Here is a 15,824-nt window from a genome sequence, read left to right as displayed (position 1 = left end):
AAGAAAAGACAAGGTTGGGCACAGATTTTTTACTGCTGCTTAAAACATGTATTATTAATTCATACAAAGGGGGATTTCAGACTGCAGGATCTGTACCAGAATATAAATATACACGTTTATGAAAGGCAAATCAGAATTTGGAACAATGTATTTATGAATTTTATTTATTTATTTGAAAAAAGGATAAACTTACTTGAGCCAAATCTTCCTTAGGCAGGATTATCCTAATTAGGTAAATGGCCTTATTAGGGCAGTTTAGCCTCCCACAGTTAGCTATGGGCATATCATTATGGAGACCCTCTGTTAGCTTATTGGCAACGCCTGTTCCTTTGCATTACAACTGCATCAAATTTTCAAGAGGGTCCAAGCGAGTGCCATGAATAAAAAAAAATAAAAAAACGTCCTAGCCCGGGAGAATACAGGGTTATTGCTGGCTACCAGGTGAGGAGCGCTGTAAAGATGGCTGGTGTTTAACAGTAAATTAGCCAGGATGATCAGCTATTTCATAAAAAATAAATACAATCTGCACCGGCAGGATAAAATTGGCCACTATTTTCAAAATCGGGCCACAATTTAAAATGCTTCCCTTCAAATGAATTTCCGTAGCAGCGTCCAGGTATTGAGGCTGGCTCCCCTCCCCTCCTCTGCGTCTCACCTTAATCAGAACAAACACCAGGACAGGGACGAAGTCGTCAGCCCCAGGGACAGAGTCCTCGTTGGCCAGGCTCAGCAGATTCATGATGGTGGAGCACATCCTCAGGATGCACTGGACCTTGTCCCGCGGGGTCTTGTAAGCGCTGATCGTCCGGATTTCTGCCTGTGCAGACGGCCAGGGAGCCTCTTTCAGGTAGACCTGGAACCGGGACACAAACACACACGTGTGTGTCTTAAACATGCGTTCCCATACATCCCATAGCCAAATCCCGGGAATACGTTACGCAGGCAACATTCCAGCACATCTATTTTATATGAACACATTGTACATATTGTGCAGACATAACGGGCTGAAGTTTAATGGACTTGTGCATGCAAGTAGAAAAACAAGTCTCTCTGCCTTAGAGTCAGTTCATTAGAAAACAAAGTTGTGTGAATTATGAAATCACCCTCTGTATACATCTTGGCTAAGCATGTTCTATTTTCCAACCAGTACTGGACACAATACATTTGAATGACTTGTTTTAATGCTAAATTGTTTCTGCTCATAAAATAAAACTAAAATTTCTATACATTCACATTTTATTCTACTTCTTACAAAATTACAACCTATGTAATCCATATAGACCATTCATATTGACAGTTTAAAAAAAAAAAATCTATGGAAACCAATAAATGAAATTAATAAAAACGTGGATGTTACCTCCGGTATCTGGAGTGCCTTGTGATTGGCCGTCACCACTTTTGAAAGGCGTTGCATATGTTCTTGTAAAAGTCTGAAATAATAATAAAAACATTTAAATGAAACCTCTAAAAAAAAAAAAAAACAGCAGTGTTGATATTACAGCGTTCGAACACCAGGTGGCGCCAAACTCCACGTGAAATTCCTTTTAAAAAAACCGCAACGTTAACGTAGGGTCGCTTACTGGTCTCTTAAGATATCTCCATCCTGGTTGGGGTAGAAGGCGAACTTGAAGATGCGGTTCATGACGCTTCGCTCAATCGCCATCTGAGCGTCCTGCAGCTGATCTTCGCTGGCGTTCTGCCAGATCGTGTCGTTTGCCATGGCCCCGTATAAATAGCGCAGGAAGTCCTCAACCCAGTCCGTCTTTTCATCAGAGGCTGTAAAACCCTGGAAAGCTGCGTGCAAAAGAGCAAAACGAGAAAATCGGTCGGTTACATAAATATCTCCAGCCACAGCTGTAAACACAGAATCACACTAAGCGTGCAACACGCAGCACTGTACACGGTGTGTGCTAATGCCCTAGCCAAGGTTACTTCTGTAAAACTACAAAGTGTGACATGCAGGCACCAGCACTGCATTCCCATCATATAATAATAACAATGAGAATGTGTTAAGTATTTTAAAGGATCTCATTGCTAAATGATTTAACATTACTCCCAATGTTTTTAAACTTAAATTTTATTAATCCACTATGATCCTTGAAATCCATGGGTTAATTTTTCTATACTTGTATGCTGCTTGCTGAATGCTAGTTGCCAGCACGGTGGGCCTACCTGCGTTTTGTAAAATGTAACAGATCGCTCGATACAAATAGAAAAGTTGCGGCACCTTTAATGAACTCCTGCATTTTGGGTTCCATGCACTCCAGAAGCAGCCGCACGCAGACGGTGGTGAAGTATCTGTTGGCCACCTCTTTATCTCTCAGCACCCTCTGCAGCAGCCGCTCCAGGTGAGCCTGCGAGGTCTGCAGGCCCTGGCGACACCGGGTCAGGTAGGCGATGTAGGGAGCGCGTTTCCTGGAGCGTACGAAAAGCAATGGATTACCATCAGCTTAGCAAGCCTGTGTTTTACAAGATTATACCAGGGAAATCATACCCCTCTAGTCCAGAGTGGCTTCCGAGCCGTCTGGAACAACTCATTGGAGAAATGCAGACAATGAGAGTTGGAAAAGCGCGCACCTGTAATCCTCAGCTATGGCAGCCAGAAGTTTCCGGCAGGTGCGGCTGTCGAACCGAGCCACGCAGCGCATCGTCTCCTGAATCTGGGACATCAGGTTCTTGTCCTGAAGGTTGATGGCTTCAGCCAGCTGGACTTTCAGGAAGCAGACGATCTCATTGTCTAAGACACAACCAGAACAGGACAGGATGTCGCAAGGGGTTCCAAATATAGTTTCTTGATTTCTGCATAAGATTATATTTTAATGTTCGTAAATGCTATGATGAAAATTATTATTAGGATTCTTTTTTTTAACAGGATCACTTCTAAAAGGAAACGGATGGACAAATGGGTGATAATTGCCTGTCTTTTTAGATTTGTGTCCCATTCTTTTACCTTCAGGGTCTGTATGGTCTGGCAAACCATTTCTCGTTGTAGCGGGAGTCAGAATCGGGAAGACAACGGAATCTGCCGAGCACAGTGCCATCCTCAGCTTCTTCTTGGCATCACTACTAGTGGAAGAGAAGAATTAATTGTGTGGGTGAATAACTAGATTTAATTGTAACATGCTTTAAAAAAAAAGGGGCTTGCATGATAAGCTTTGTCAGTTTTTTGTTAAGTATATGGAAAAAGTGGAATGTAACATTATTCAGCAGGTTTCATTCGACTTTATGAAGCAAAATGAGTTAATTCTATAGGGTGATGCAAAACTTTTGGTCATAGTTGTATGACAGACAGACAGACAGACAGAGTCGCAAGTGGACTTTGTCTGACTTTGAAAGCAATGTGGAGTTTGGCGCTGGGATACACGGGGGCAGTAATTGAAAAGCGACCTGAACGAGAAATTGGAATCCTGTGGCTGGGCAGTCTGGCTGGCAGAGTCAGGTAAATCATCAGTGGAGATATTCTGAAGAGCTTCGTCCCGCGGAGAGCCGTGGAAACTTTCTCCTTCTCCCTCTGAACAGAAAACAAAAAGAAACAAGAGAACTATTGGTAACCACTTCCTTTCCAGGCAGCTTCTAGAGTTTCACAAACTCAAGCTGTTAAAGATTCAGGACACTCAACTTACAGTACAGTTAAACACTCAACCAAGCACACCCACTTGGAACCAGAAACTGGGCTCCTGGTGATTGGAAAAGTCAAAGATTTGGACTTCTGCCAGTTAAACAGCCCTGGCTTACTGTGTCTTCCTATTACTGCTCCTCATGTTAAACATATAGACCTTATACTAATACAGTACGCATACAGCTATGGCCAAGAGTTGTGCTTAACCCGACAGAATGAACACATTTTGCTTCATAAAGTATTACTATTATGGCTTCCATATATAAATTTTGTAGTTTCTTGGATTACATGACGTTACATAAAAGATCTAAATTATGTTAAATACAGTTTTTCCCTTTAATTAATTACGTCTCAACCCTAATAGGTGATGCAAAACTTTTGGCCACAGCTGTACAGTCACCCCAGTGAAAGCCCCAGAGTCTTCATTACAACGTCACCTGGTCCCTCATAAGGTGCGGAGGAGGCTCCCTCGCTGGGGCTCGTGCGCTTGATGGCGTTCCTGTATTTATCCAGGATGTCCTCAGCTGCCTGAGCCTGGGCACTCAACCGGGGGGCGGGCTCGTCTGCAACCAAAACCAAAACATCAAATAGGTGTGCGGTGTGGGGCCGGGGATAAATTCAAAAAACAAACCTAAAACCACACCCACCTATGGGTGGAAACCTTTCTGGTCCCTGTTCGTCCCTGTCCTTTTCCAGCTTGTCCTTCTTCCTGAAACCGATGGGGGCTGCAGAGAGAGAGAGAAAGAGAAATGGGTATGCTGGTGCGATCAACAGAAACTCACACACACACACACACACACACACACACAGACAGACGGACAGGAGTGCAAGCACTCGCTCCGAGTCATGGAAATACAGAAAGGAGGAGCTTTAGCACAGGGCTGCACAACTGCGGTGCTTGAGGGCTGGGGGTCACCTGCTCTTTGTTCCACCAGTACCCTCAATTACCTGACTGAACCAATTTCACCTCTTTTTACGTCTTCTTCAGCTACTTATTTAATTAAACTCAGACCGGATTTGTGTATCCCTGACCTGGTGCTTTTTGTGGCATTGGAACACTTTTTTTTCCCATTCCGAGTGGGATATTATGGCATTTCATCAGTTAGTTCAATGGAGGCATAGTTTGGGATCTTCTACAATCAAATCAACTATGTTCTTTAGCGAACTTGTTGTTTGAAAGCCAATTCCCACAGTAGGTTTGAAAATCGACTGTCCCTGAATGCCTGTGCGTTTCGTTTTGTTTTTTCTCCATTGGACAAACTATACCCTTCGATATAATGTTGAAGTGCCATCTCAAATAAAATAAAAAATAACAAAGAAAGCTCATGTCAAATGCAACCTACAAACATGCAATATACTTATCAGTTATCTAGCAGTACAAAAATATATAAAATAAATAAGTAAAGCTGAGCTACAATGATTATAATAATCATCACCAGCTTTTCCAAAGCAGACACTGCTGCTTTTCATGCAGTGAATCTATTTCTGTCTGACTGCCGAAGCGAAGCGGTGCCGATGATCAGCTGAGAAGGGAGCCGCTCACACACCACACATGAAGATGGAACACTTTCACTGGCATTACAGCTTCATTTACATCGTCAATTTTCTATCCTAATCTCCGTGTGGGTCTTTCTACTGCATGTGGTGGGAAAATGGAAAATGTTTTTGAAACAGATCTTTCATTCCGATCTCCTTAGATCACTTTTATTTTATTTTTTTTTAGCTTTTAAACACCACTGTGCTTTCTTGTTTCATGGCTGAATAGGCCACTTCACAAATCAGGCTTTGTAACACATCACAGCTCAGTATCACGACAGACACGTATATAAAAAAAAATAAAAAAATTAAGTAAAGAAAAAAAAAAGTGCACTTCTCCAAAGCCTTGCTATCTGTATAGCCACAAAGAAAATATATTTCACAGAAATGACTACTCAGCATGACAACTACAGTACAGAGCAACATCCAGCTTGGTGTGTTTACCTGTCTCATGTGCTTCAGCAGTCCAATACAGCACTGTATAGAGAACACAACAAACAAACAGGGTGTCCTTTCAGAATTAACACAGGGGCAGGCCCTAAAGCACACACACACCGCTGTCTCCTCTCATCTCAGAGACTGAGTGCCAGCTGGGCAATGTGTTAGCTTGGGCTTGCACTGCACGGTAAGCATGTGCGCTCCTTGCACAGGACTACAAACAAGCCTAAAGAAACAGATGCAACGTATACAGAAAGTGCGCGTCTAAAAACATATAACAAAATAACAGCTGACACTACAGTACCATTTCTTATTAAAATAGTCAATAGGTATGCCTAGATCCCAATGCGTTTATTATAAAAAATAAAATCAGATTGGATGTTTAAATAAGCACACACACACACACACAGCATTTCAATCTAATTTATTCTTACCTTTAGGGATTGCAGAGACAAAGCGCTTTTTCCACCAGGGTTTGTTCCTGTCTGACTTCTCATCATCGCTGTCTTTCCTCTCCTCGGTCTGTGTATATTAAATTACCTTGTGTTATTGTATTCAGTGCTTCCGTCTATTAAAAACGTCGTGCTTTGTGACTTTACAAAATCCAGACTGCTCCTGTACGAGACAGGGGCTGTGCAGACTTGCTTATTAACACATTACACAGTTATGGATTATATAGGGATTCCCAGCAGAGAGATACAAATTAAAAAGGCTACCTGTCCTGCATTCTATTGAAAATTATTCACAAGTGATTTGGAGAGGCACAGATCTCCAATTCCACACACGATAGTGAAGTGGTGTCAGCAAATACTCATCTCCTCTATTTGGAGCAGTATTATTATTTATTTTTTATTTATAATCAGCCATAAAAAAAGAAAACATATACATATAAACACAATATGTGATAAACTAAGTTAGGCATTTCTTGCCTGCAAACCCACCCTGTATAAACAGAAGAGTGATGCAACATACAAAATGAGTTTCAACCTTAAAAATGGGCAATGTACACACTGCATTTTGGGTACTGTATTACATTACTGTATAATGAAACAGGAATGAGCAGAGACTCAAATTCTTGATGCAGAGCCGATTGAAAACCACACAAAAGTGGTCTCCACCACCAGCCTGGATCTCAGAGCTAGTCCACTGGTAACGCGCTACTCCAGATGCAATGGCCTGGGCTGCACCCAGTAATGCCCTTACCTCTCCTTTCAGGGAATCCTTACTGGGAGAGGAGGAGGGCCCCACAGGGAAACTGCCAGGGGCGCCTACCGTCACGTCTCTCTCCTCAGTGCCGGGCCTCCTGTTCCAGCTGGGGTCGCTGGTGGGCCTCCGCGAGGCCGTCACGATGTCCGAGCTCCTGCTCCTCACCAGCCTATCCGGGTACGAGTGCCGCTGCTCAGCATGGCAGAGCCCGTGCGGCATGAACATGGGCAGCCTGGACTCCTGGCCCATGACACATGCCTCTGGGATTGGGGGGTCCGGGGGAGGGTGTGGTGGTCGGGCGTAGTGCCCCTTCGGTCTGACCACCGTCGGAGCTATGGAGCCAGCAGACAGATATAAAGTATATACAAGATGTATCACCATTTCTCTAAATTTAAAAGCATGAACTTCAGATGAATGGAGGCTAATTAGAACTGCATGTGAGAATGTATGGGAACTCATCCCTCTCAATCTGAGGCCCTCTTAGTGTCCAATCGGGAAGCAGCAGTCAGTTCATATGCACAGGACTGTATGAACCCTTTGTTGGGTCCATCAATAAATAGCACTTTTTAAACCATTGAGGGAAAAGGCAAAAAACACAAACTAGAAAGGTGTTAACACAGCGAATCACATCCAATGTGCACACATGCATCTCACACAAATTACAACAAAGACAAACTATACTGCAGGGAAAGTGTAAGGTTGATGTATATTATCTGCATGACAAGGCCTGTCTCACAACAAATGCAAAACAACTTATTTATATTTTTTCCACAGTACAAGATGACGTGTGTGTGTGTGTTGCTGAGCTACAAAATGAAAATGGAGCAAGAACTATAACGAAATGAGGTCTCCATAAAACTAAAACTAAAGATTGTCAATTATGAATCGCCCTTTCGTCTACAAGGTTAGATGTAAACAGCCGGTTACATTGTATTTTTATTTTTTTTGTAACTTCCTCCAAGACTTAAACTCGGAGCCATGGTCACAGCCGGATTGAGACACTTGCCAAATATGCCTGGAGCGAGGGCTCCCAACCTGCCATCCCATCAGCCTGCCGTGAAAATGAAAACTGTTTTATTGAACGCGCTACAGGAACGACAATGTGAAGGAATCTCAGCAAAAACACAGACAGGTTGATTATTAGGAACACAAAACTGGCTTAAGCAAGGAAGACAACAGGCTAGACCTGAAATGAAAAGATAGGCTTTTCTAATCGTTATGAGAAAACTGAAGTGAAGTGCTAGATCTTTTTATATAGTGTGAGGACACGGGGTGCAGCCTTCACAACTTTCCAAACATTATCCATAACTGATAAACGACTGCTTTTATTAATTGGATTTTAAAGTAACGATTAACCAGGGTTCTCTTTGAATGGTGATGGAACTATACTGGTGTGCGCTTAGTCTTTTGTTGTTCTATTCTGGAACACTGTGTGGCAACGTGAGGAATGGTATGCATTCCATTTTCCTGATCTTCGGTTGACAGTACTTCTTAAATACAGGATAAAAACATGCATCAGACTACTGTTTGTTTTATTTACCTTCTCCAGAGGCGAGGGGGTCAAACATAGAAAGCAAGGATTCGACTTGGGAAGGCGGAGACGTCAAGTGCTGGGTTCCTAAGACAGCACAATGAACAGCCACGATCAGATAAAGAACGGGACGTTGGCATTTACAAGCACAATAGGTGCTCTCGAAGTTCTGCCTTGCAGTCCCAGAGTTGTTTCGGTACAAGTGATTACAAGCCTTACCATGGCCGGACTCATCTCCGTCGGGACTAGTCACGGAGTCCTTCCCTCCGAAATCAGAACTGCACTCCGATCTAAGGTCTTCCGTCTTATTGGGAATGTCCTCGGAGGTTGCGCTTATACCTGCCCAAATACATTAACGGATTCCAATTTTACATACAGTATTAAGTCTTTGAACACATGGGTGCGTGTGTGTGTGCATATCTGAATGAGGCTTGCTAGCCTTGCTTCCAGTACCTGAGACCACGCTGAGGCCGGGTGTGCTGGGTCGAGAGCTGACCTCACGCACGTCTGTGTCATCAGAGGTGCTGCCCAGCCCAGAGCAGCTCTCCAGCTCCTGCAGCCTCTCCTCCTGCTTCATGTCTTGAGCCTCTGTGCACAAGAACAAGCGTGGAGGGTGAATACAGAGACTACCTGTATCAAAAAGATACCGTGCGAAGGAGACCAACGCATAAAGGACGGCTGAAGTAATCCAACAATTAACACACACAAGATGCACAGAAGATAGTTTCTCTCCTTCTCTTAATTTGATATTGAATCGTTTTTTTTTTTTTAAATATATATATATTTGAACATGAAATTAAATGTTTGCCCTAGAACTACCGGGTACTGTGTCATCGGCATGGATCTGTGCCAAGGATTTTGCATACTGCCATTTGTTTTCCATGCAAAACAGGTTTTCACTGCAAAGTGAAAAGGTGCCATAATGATATTGGCTTCTCTTCTCACAAAATGGTTAAAAAATAAAGAAATACTACTGTAAATGTATTAGATTCCTACACGATTTATAAACACATTCACACACAAAAATGTATTCAATTGCCAATATATTTATGTGTCTTGTTTAATCGTAAAACAGCATTGTAAAAAATTAGTAATATACACTGTGTTTGATTGACTGTGGTAAAGCAATTAATCCATCCCCACTGAAAAAAATAAATAAAAATAAATAAAAATAAAAAAAGCTTCATTCTGCAGTAAATAAGAAACCATCAAAATCACGATTTCTTCTTCAGGTTGTGTCCATATTATTAATCGTAACCCCCCCACCCCGCCAAATAAAACTCAGCACAAAAAATCACCTTGCTCATAAAACAGTGATTTAGTTAATGGGTTGTTGCTGTGTGAACAATACAGTACATAATTAAACCGCAGCTCAATTTAAACTTGAAAATGGGAATTCATTTTCAATTAACCCTCCTTAAAAGCGTCTTCTTATTTGTCGGAGAGATATGGCGCCCCATTACCAGACACTGGCAAAGAGAAAGCTGTTAAAAGCCTATCAGACTGGCGGTACACCTGTGCTGTGCAGGTGTAGAGTACAGGAGCAGGTAACGTCATGGAAACCAGGTGCGAGAGGTTTAGGAGCGGATAAACTTCAACCAAAACCACACTGCCCTGCCCTACTTATATGAATGACAAACGGATTTCAATTTTAAACTAGTACCTTTAAAATAAAGCGGGGGGGCGGGGGGGGGGGGCAGACGACTGTAGTGCTATAGCCACGATGATCCATTACCACTGCTTAAAAGACAAACAAATCAAGCAATGGTTTGCATATATCACCTCATTAGTGAGCAGAGCATTCATTTGCATGCTCATTTGTAATCATGTGTTCTTAAATTGCTCTTTTGTGTCTCGTTTTCGCGCCGCTTAGTCAGGGAACCAGGAACGTTATTTAAAAAAAAAAAAAAGGCAATCTCTGCCCTTCGCATTAAAACTGCCCTTGGGGACAGAATATGTAATGATAAAGCATCTACTGTACATAGAGAGAAAACTTTCCTATGGCTGGGAGTGGGGCATTAGCTTTATTAAGACAGAGGACTGACAACACATTCTCAAAACGTCTTTCATACCTAAATTCTTTCATGAAGGGAAAACACACCCAATCAAAAACTTACTTTATTAGATTTGTAACACTATACCTTTAGTTTTTGGATCTTGATAAATGTGGTACAATGTTTTTGGATCCAACAACGTGAAAAGCAGGCAGCTTTAGGCTGTGCCGCGCCTAACCGCGGTGCTGGTTAGCGTTGGGCCTGTGCCTCTGTACGTACCGGAGTCGCTGGGCAGCACCTCCACGCTCCAGGCCTCACTGGTCGTCTCGGAGATAGTGGATCCGGTGAAGGGGTCTAGCAGCACTGAGCCGGAGCCTGGCAGACACAGCAGGCTGCCCAGCATGCTCTCTGCAGCTGCACCTGCACACACCACAGGAAGAGAAGCCATTACCCACACAGCTCGTTATTGGACCACATGTCATAGCAACGAACAGAGAGCGAGAGAGAGAGCGCGAGAGAGAGACTGTACTCTCAACAACAATGCAGGAAAATATACCTGTACGGTACTTCAAATTGTACTAAGTGTTTTCCCCTGATCAGCATGCTTGCATTACAGAACATTATTTATATATATTTTTTTAAATGTTGTTGCTATTTATCTTCTCACTGAGCAGGTATTATTACACCACGACTGCAAACATACAATAATCAAACTGTATTCCTACCAGTCATCATCAAGCCTGGACAGGCAGGACATAAAACAACAGTTTTAAATATGACTACAGTTCCACCTTGTTATAAGCAGAGAGCCTAGTTTTCCACAATAAAAACAAAACAAAAAAAATCTGCGTTATTCCGCAATTAAAATAAAAGGCTAAAATGGAGTCCCCGCCATGTCACATTACAAGATACACAGTTAACACAGAAAGTACTTATTGGTACACTTTCAAAGTATAAGGAAGTTACAAGCTCACCAGTGCCATAAAAATCAATATAAACAGACTTACCATTTTACTGTAAACATTACAAATGCTTCTGTGTAGGAATAATACAAAATAAAAAAATAGTATTCATACTAGTTTATCTCGAGTTAGTCTTTGTCATCTGGACGGCTATTTCGAAACTCACTGACCCAAACTTTAGGGGTGATTTTGTATCGTTTTCGGCATCTTTAAACAGCTTGTTCAGTAATGACATGGATACATTACTGAAGTAAACTGCACGCCAATTACCAACACGAATGCGATGGTGCGCCTCGTTCAACCTTCACCTCTGTACACTGGAAGCAGTTTTACTGAACAAGCATGTTTGTTGTTGAGGATTATATATATATGATATGATAAGTGTATTGATTTGTTTATCAAAACAAAAAAAGCCCTGCGTGTTTTTTGGCCCGCTCCAAGTGCAAAACTAGAAATTTCACCGACTGCAGCATTACAGAGAGGTAGCAGTGTACCAATAATCGATTTGGACTTAAGAACAGAGTAGACAAGGTAAAAAAACATATTCAATCTTAATATATTTTCTTACAAAGACGACCTGTCGATTGGTAAGACTAATGAAAATAACTCTGCCTCTATATAAGCAGCAACACGATTCAATTTTACTATATAAAATCAACATTTCTTAATGCACTCGGTGTTTTAACCTACAGGCCTCCAATGCCTTGCAATTCCCTCTGTTTTTGGACACAAAGGAAACTAATTAAAACATTTTTTAAAAGCTGCTATAAGGCACATCTTATTTCTGTAAAGATTCAAGACTGCTGTCGCTCTTCACATTCTTCAAGGTACAGACACGCAGCACTGTCTTTCAGGTATATGATTAAATGAAAGGCACAACGAGAAGTGAAACAATTAGAATTTCTGCCTCATTATCATGGTAATCTTATCAGTGGGATAATGAGGTATTAATGGAGATTTAATGTGCATCTCATAACCGAATCCCTCCGAGAAAACACATAAGGAAAATCGCTGTAAATTCACTTAATGATGTAAAAGTCCCCAAACGCCATATTCCAAAGAATGAAAAATGTCGGATGCAAATGAGAGAGAAGCAAGGTCAATTGCACTGCGGGGACCAAAGTGAATGTCAGGGTTTAATATAACGAGGAGGGAGAAAAGGAAAAGGTGGCGCTAAAACAAGATTAACATTTTACATTGTTTATTATTATTTTGGCGAGAATATTACATTTTTGGACATAAATGAGCAATAAAAATGAGAGCCAACTTATCACCCGCGGCTTTAATCTTAATAAGAATCGAAAGCGCCCGCATCAAGTTCTCCATCATGAAATTAGATGCGTTGGGCTGCTAAATCGTTTTCATCAGACTATCTGACCCGTTAATCAATAATCTCAGACATCTCCAGTGCTGTTTTCTGATTGAAGTGTTTTGGCTTTCAGTTGGTTTTGAACACATTATTTTGTTTGTTAGTTTTTTTTTTTCTGTATTCACTTGCCCAATTGACAAAATGATAGCGATGCCTCCGTGTTTATTGATAACGGGGTTTATTTTAATGGTCTAAGCAGTGGCAGATCTTAATACTGCCACTCTTTAATTCTGTGTCAAATCAACCTGGGGTCCCCTCCACCCTTTATAACATAACTACATATAAATGAAGAATACAGTGAAATGAGGTCTGTGAAAAATCAGGTTTAGAATTATTAAAATATTAAGCATTGTAGATACAGTTTCAAACAGTAAACTATAATAGGTGTTGCTCAGGATTGGATGGGGTTTTAAACAGGCTGTGCTGCAATGATAAAAAACCACCACCAGATGGCAATTTAGCATCTGAACCTTGCACACAAAACATTTCAAGGGCAGCTGGAGCAGAAAACAAAAAACACACGATAAACACAGGTTTATATTTTAGCTCTAGCAGTTTAGTTTTTATGTTTAATAAGATGACTGTTGATAGCATGTATAAACAGCTAGATGTTTTAACAATACGGCGCAGAAGTTGCCAGCACATGTTCCTTGCAGTTAAAAGAGGCTCATGGTTTAATGGCATTAAAGGTGTACTGCTTGTTTCCTCACCGGCGATTTCCTGCAGCCTGTCCTCGTCGACGTTCGGATCGAAGTCGCTGCCCAGGACGTCGGTGCTCCAGGTTTCGCTGACGGTTTCTGAAATGTCCCGGTCATCCGTCAGTCCCATCATGTCCCGGATTTCAAACTTCCGCAGCTTGTCATCGAGGTTATCCTGCGTCGTGGCTAAATAGGAACGTTGCAATGTTGGAGGGTGGAAACAGTGTGGCTCAACGTGACACTTTTAAAGTGATACGCACTAGTCACTGTTAAGATACTTCGTGCTATGGACATATTTTATTGACATTTGTATCAACTGCATCATTTATCTCAAACTTCACTGGAAAAAAGTGAAATGGACTGGACTTCTTGTTTAGCCTCAGAATAACCTCTGCGTGTTTTTACCATCACCGTCGAACTGTCGAAAGGTTTCATTCTCTCATTCTGGGACGAACATGGGCGTCTCCCTTACTAACACGCTTTCAAAATTCAAACCGAGAGTCAAACGTTCTTTAAATATTACAGATAAAACTATATTACTGTATTAAAGTACAGGACTAAAATAAAAACCTGGCAACACCATCGAATTATAAACAACGAAGGAGAAATACACAGGGTAGAAATGATTTCAGATTTCTGCATGCTGTGTTTTTGGTGCACATTTCTATAAGGTAGGAATGAATAGAAACACGCATGTCACGCAGCCTCTACCCCGGCCCAGTCATCTCCTCCCTTACTCACCTTGCTCATGTTCCAGTAGCTGCAAGGCCTCCACCCCGTTGCTCCCTGAAGGCCCAGCCCCCAGCTCAGACACAGACTCTCCTTCCAGATCCAAGGAGGACACCGAGTTGGAGCGATTGGAGGGACCTGTAAAAGTTCACCCCCGATTACTGACCAGCAGGCTGACCAGAGACAGGACGGTCACCCCCTCGTTAACCCAATGCAATTTCTTTACCCACCAGATTCGTTGTAGTGGTAGCGACACAGGCAACAATTGTTTTTATTGTTTATATAAATATTAAAAAAATAAAAAAACACCTTATCAGTTTTATCATTTTAAAGAACATACCGGCATAGATGTTTATAGCTTTTACTTAAACAACTGTAGCTGTCATTTTATAAAAAGGCTCCCCCACAGTTTCTCAGTGGAAAATTTCGCCATCTGCAGGCTGTCTTCGGAATACCCACCTTCTGAAATTCCTTCCAGGTTGTCGCTACACAGTGAGAAGCGCAGGGTCTTGTCAGGTTTGCCATGCAGCTTGGCATCGTCTACTGGGACCTCCCCCTGACCTCCATCAGCCATTTGCATGTTCAGCACCTAGGCAGGGGAAAGGCAGTGCAGTGAAGCCTGGAATTAGGAACTCCTTTATAGAGGGAACAAGCTTGCTACACTCCATTTACACTGGTGTCTGATATATTACATATACACACACACTTACCATGTTAAGTCCCTGTCTATCATTATGAATGTCACTTTCATGTGGTTTACCAGTTTCTGATTGTAATTAAAACCGAGTAAGATTAACCCTATTACCAGTATATATGAACCCCCCCAAAAAAATAATAAAAAAAGTGTGCTGCAAGCCAGGTGTGAAGTTTTAAAATAACTCAAACCGCTATGGAATACGTTCTGCACTTTGCACCCTAGAGAGGTTTTCTCTAGCCCTTACTGTACATTACCTAATCTTCAGTCTTCACGCCAGTGCAGCACTTTCACGATACAACATGCAGAAAGGCTCCCAGTAAAGAAACCTGGAACGCCTCTCTCTGCGAGATCGTCTGTTGCCCAGTTACCTCGTTTTCAGACATCATCCCGGGAGTCATCTGTGGGGCGTTGCCGAGCGAGATCACCAGCACCTCCTCAGGAAGGACCTCCTGCACAGACTCCTGGGAGCCTGCCTCCTGGTCGCTCGACTGGTCCAGGGCGTTGTTGGACCGGCTCCGACCGCGCGAGGCTGCTGGGGAGACACAGCAAAGCAAGGTCAACAGATAAACACTAAGATGACATCTAGTGTATTAAACTAAAAATGACACAACAGCTATCGCAACACATGCGTGATACAAACGGTAAACACAGCAAGCTTGACATGTATCTTCAAATGGCTGTGGATATGCAGCGCGTTTATTACCTTGTTTATTACGGCAGGTCTTACTGTTTTACTTTTACGTAAACAGCGCTAACCGTAAACAAAATGACTGAAATTACTTTTGCAGTAAGGAATAAACAAGCAATGTGAAACATACAATATCCATTTTTTTAATGGATGGTGTGCTGGTGTCTCGACCAAAGCCAGCTGCGAGTGCATGCATGCATGTGAACCGAGCTGCGTGCAGTTACTGCTGTACGTGGAAGAGCTCTGCAATACCCACCAAACGGGGTTACTAAAGGTATGTGTGCAGTCAGGGTGTTGGCGGAGGAATCCCAGGAGGTAATGGCTGCTAACTGCTGTCCTGAACACCGACAGCAGTGG

The 15,824-nt window shown here is 42.2% G+C and overlaps 1 protein-coding gene across 14 annotated transcripts in view; it reads right to left on the bottom strand.

Annotated features, from left to right (window-relative positions):
* Positions 1-15,824, bottom strand: part of LOC117962287 (GTPase-activating protein and VPS9 domain-containing protein 1-like) — a 37,253-nt gene that overhangs the window by 4,773 nt on the left and 16,656 nt on the right. For 2 of the 14 annotated variants that reach the window (XM_034927724.2, XM_034927722.2), the window contains exons 7-25: positions 15,148-15,308; positions 14,542-14,671; positions 14,095-14,220; positions 13,366-13,539; positions 10,604-10,744; positions 8,784-8,918; positions 8,340-8,669; positions 6,797-7,131; positions 6,028-6,115; positions 5,600-5,632; positions 4,267-4,344; positions 4,057-4,182; positions 3,388-3,511; positions 2,951-3,066; positions 2,578-2,737; positions 2,228-2,415; positions 1,581-1,794; positions 1,358-1,430; positions 656-853 (exon numbers count right to left, since the gene is read on the bottom strand). In XM_034927724.2, the coding sequence (XP_034783615.1) occupies positions 656-853; positions 1,358-1,430; positions 1,581-1,794; positions 2,228-2,415; positions 2,578-2,737; positions 2,951-3,066; positions 3,388-3,511; positions 4,057-4,182; positions 4,267-4,344; positions 5,600-5,632; positions 6,028-6,115; positions 6,797-7,131; positions 8,340-8,669; positions 8,784-8,918; positions 10,604-10,744; positions 13,366-13,539; positions 14,095-14,220; positions 14,542-14,671; positions 15,148-15,308 (2,930 nt within the window). Of the gene's footprint in view, positions 1-655; positions 854-1,357; positions 1,431-1,580; positions 1,795-2,227; positions 2,416-2,577; positions 2,738-2,950; positions 3,067-3,387; positions 3,512-4,056; positions 4,183-4,266; positions 4,345-5,599; positions 5,633-6,027; positions 6,116-6,796; positions 7,132-8,339; positions 8,670-8,783; positions 8,919-10,603; positions 10,745-13,365; positions 13,540-14,094; positions 14,221-14,541; positions 14,672-15,147; positions 15,312-15,723; positions 15,805-15,824 lie in introns of all 14 variants that reach the window. The other 12 variants (XM_034927727.2, XM_034927729.2, XM_034927735.2 and 9 more) reach the window with 12 other exon arrangements.

The sequence above is a fragment of the Acipenser ruthenus genome, chromosome 15, assembly GCF_902713425.1.
Source record: "Acipenser ruthenus chromosome 15, fAciRut3.2 maternal haplotype, whole genome shotgun sequence".
Classification (NCBI taxonomy): domain Eukaryota; kingdom Metazoa; phylum Chordata; class Actinopteri; order Acipenseriformes; family Acipenseridae; genus Acipenser; species Acipenser ruthenus.
This window is presented reverse-complemented; position numbering and strand designations above follow the sequence as displayed.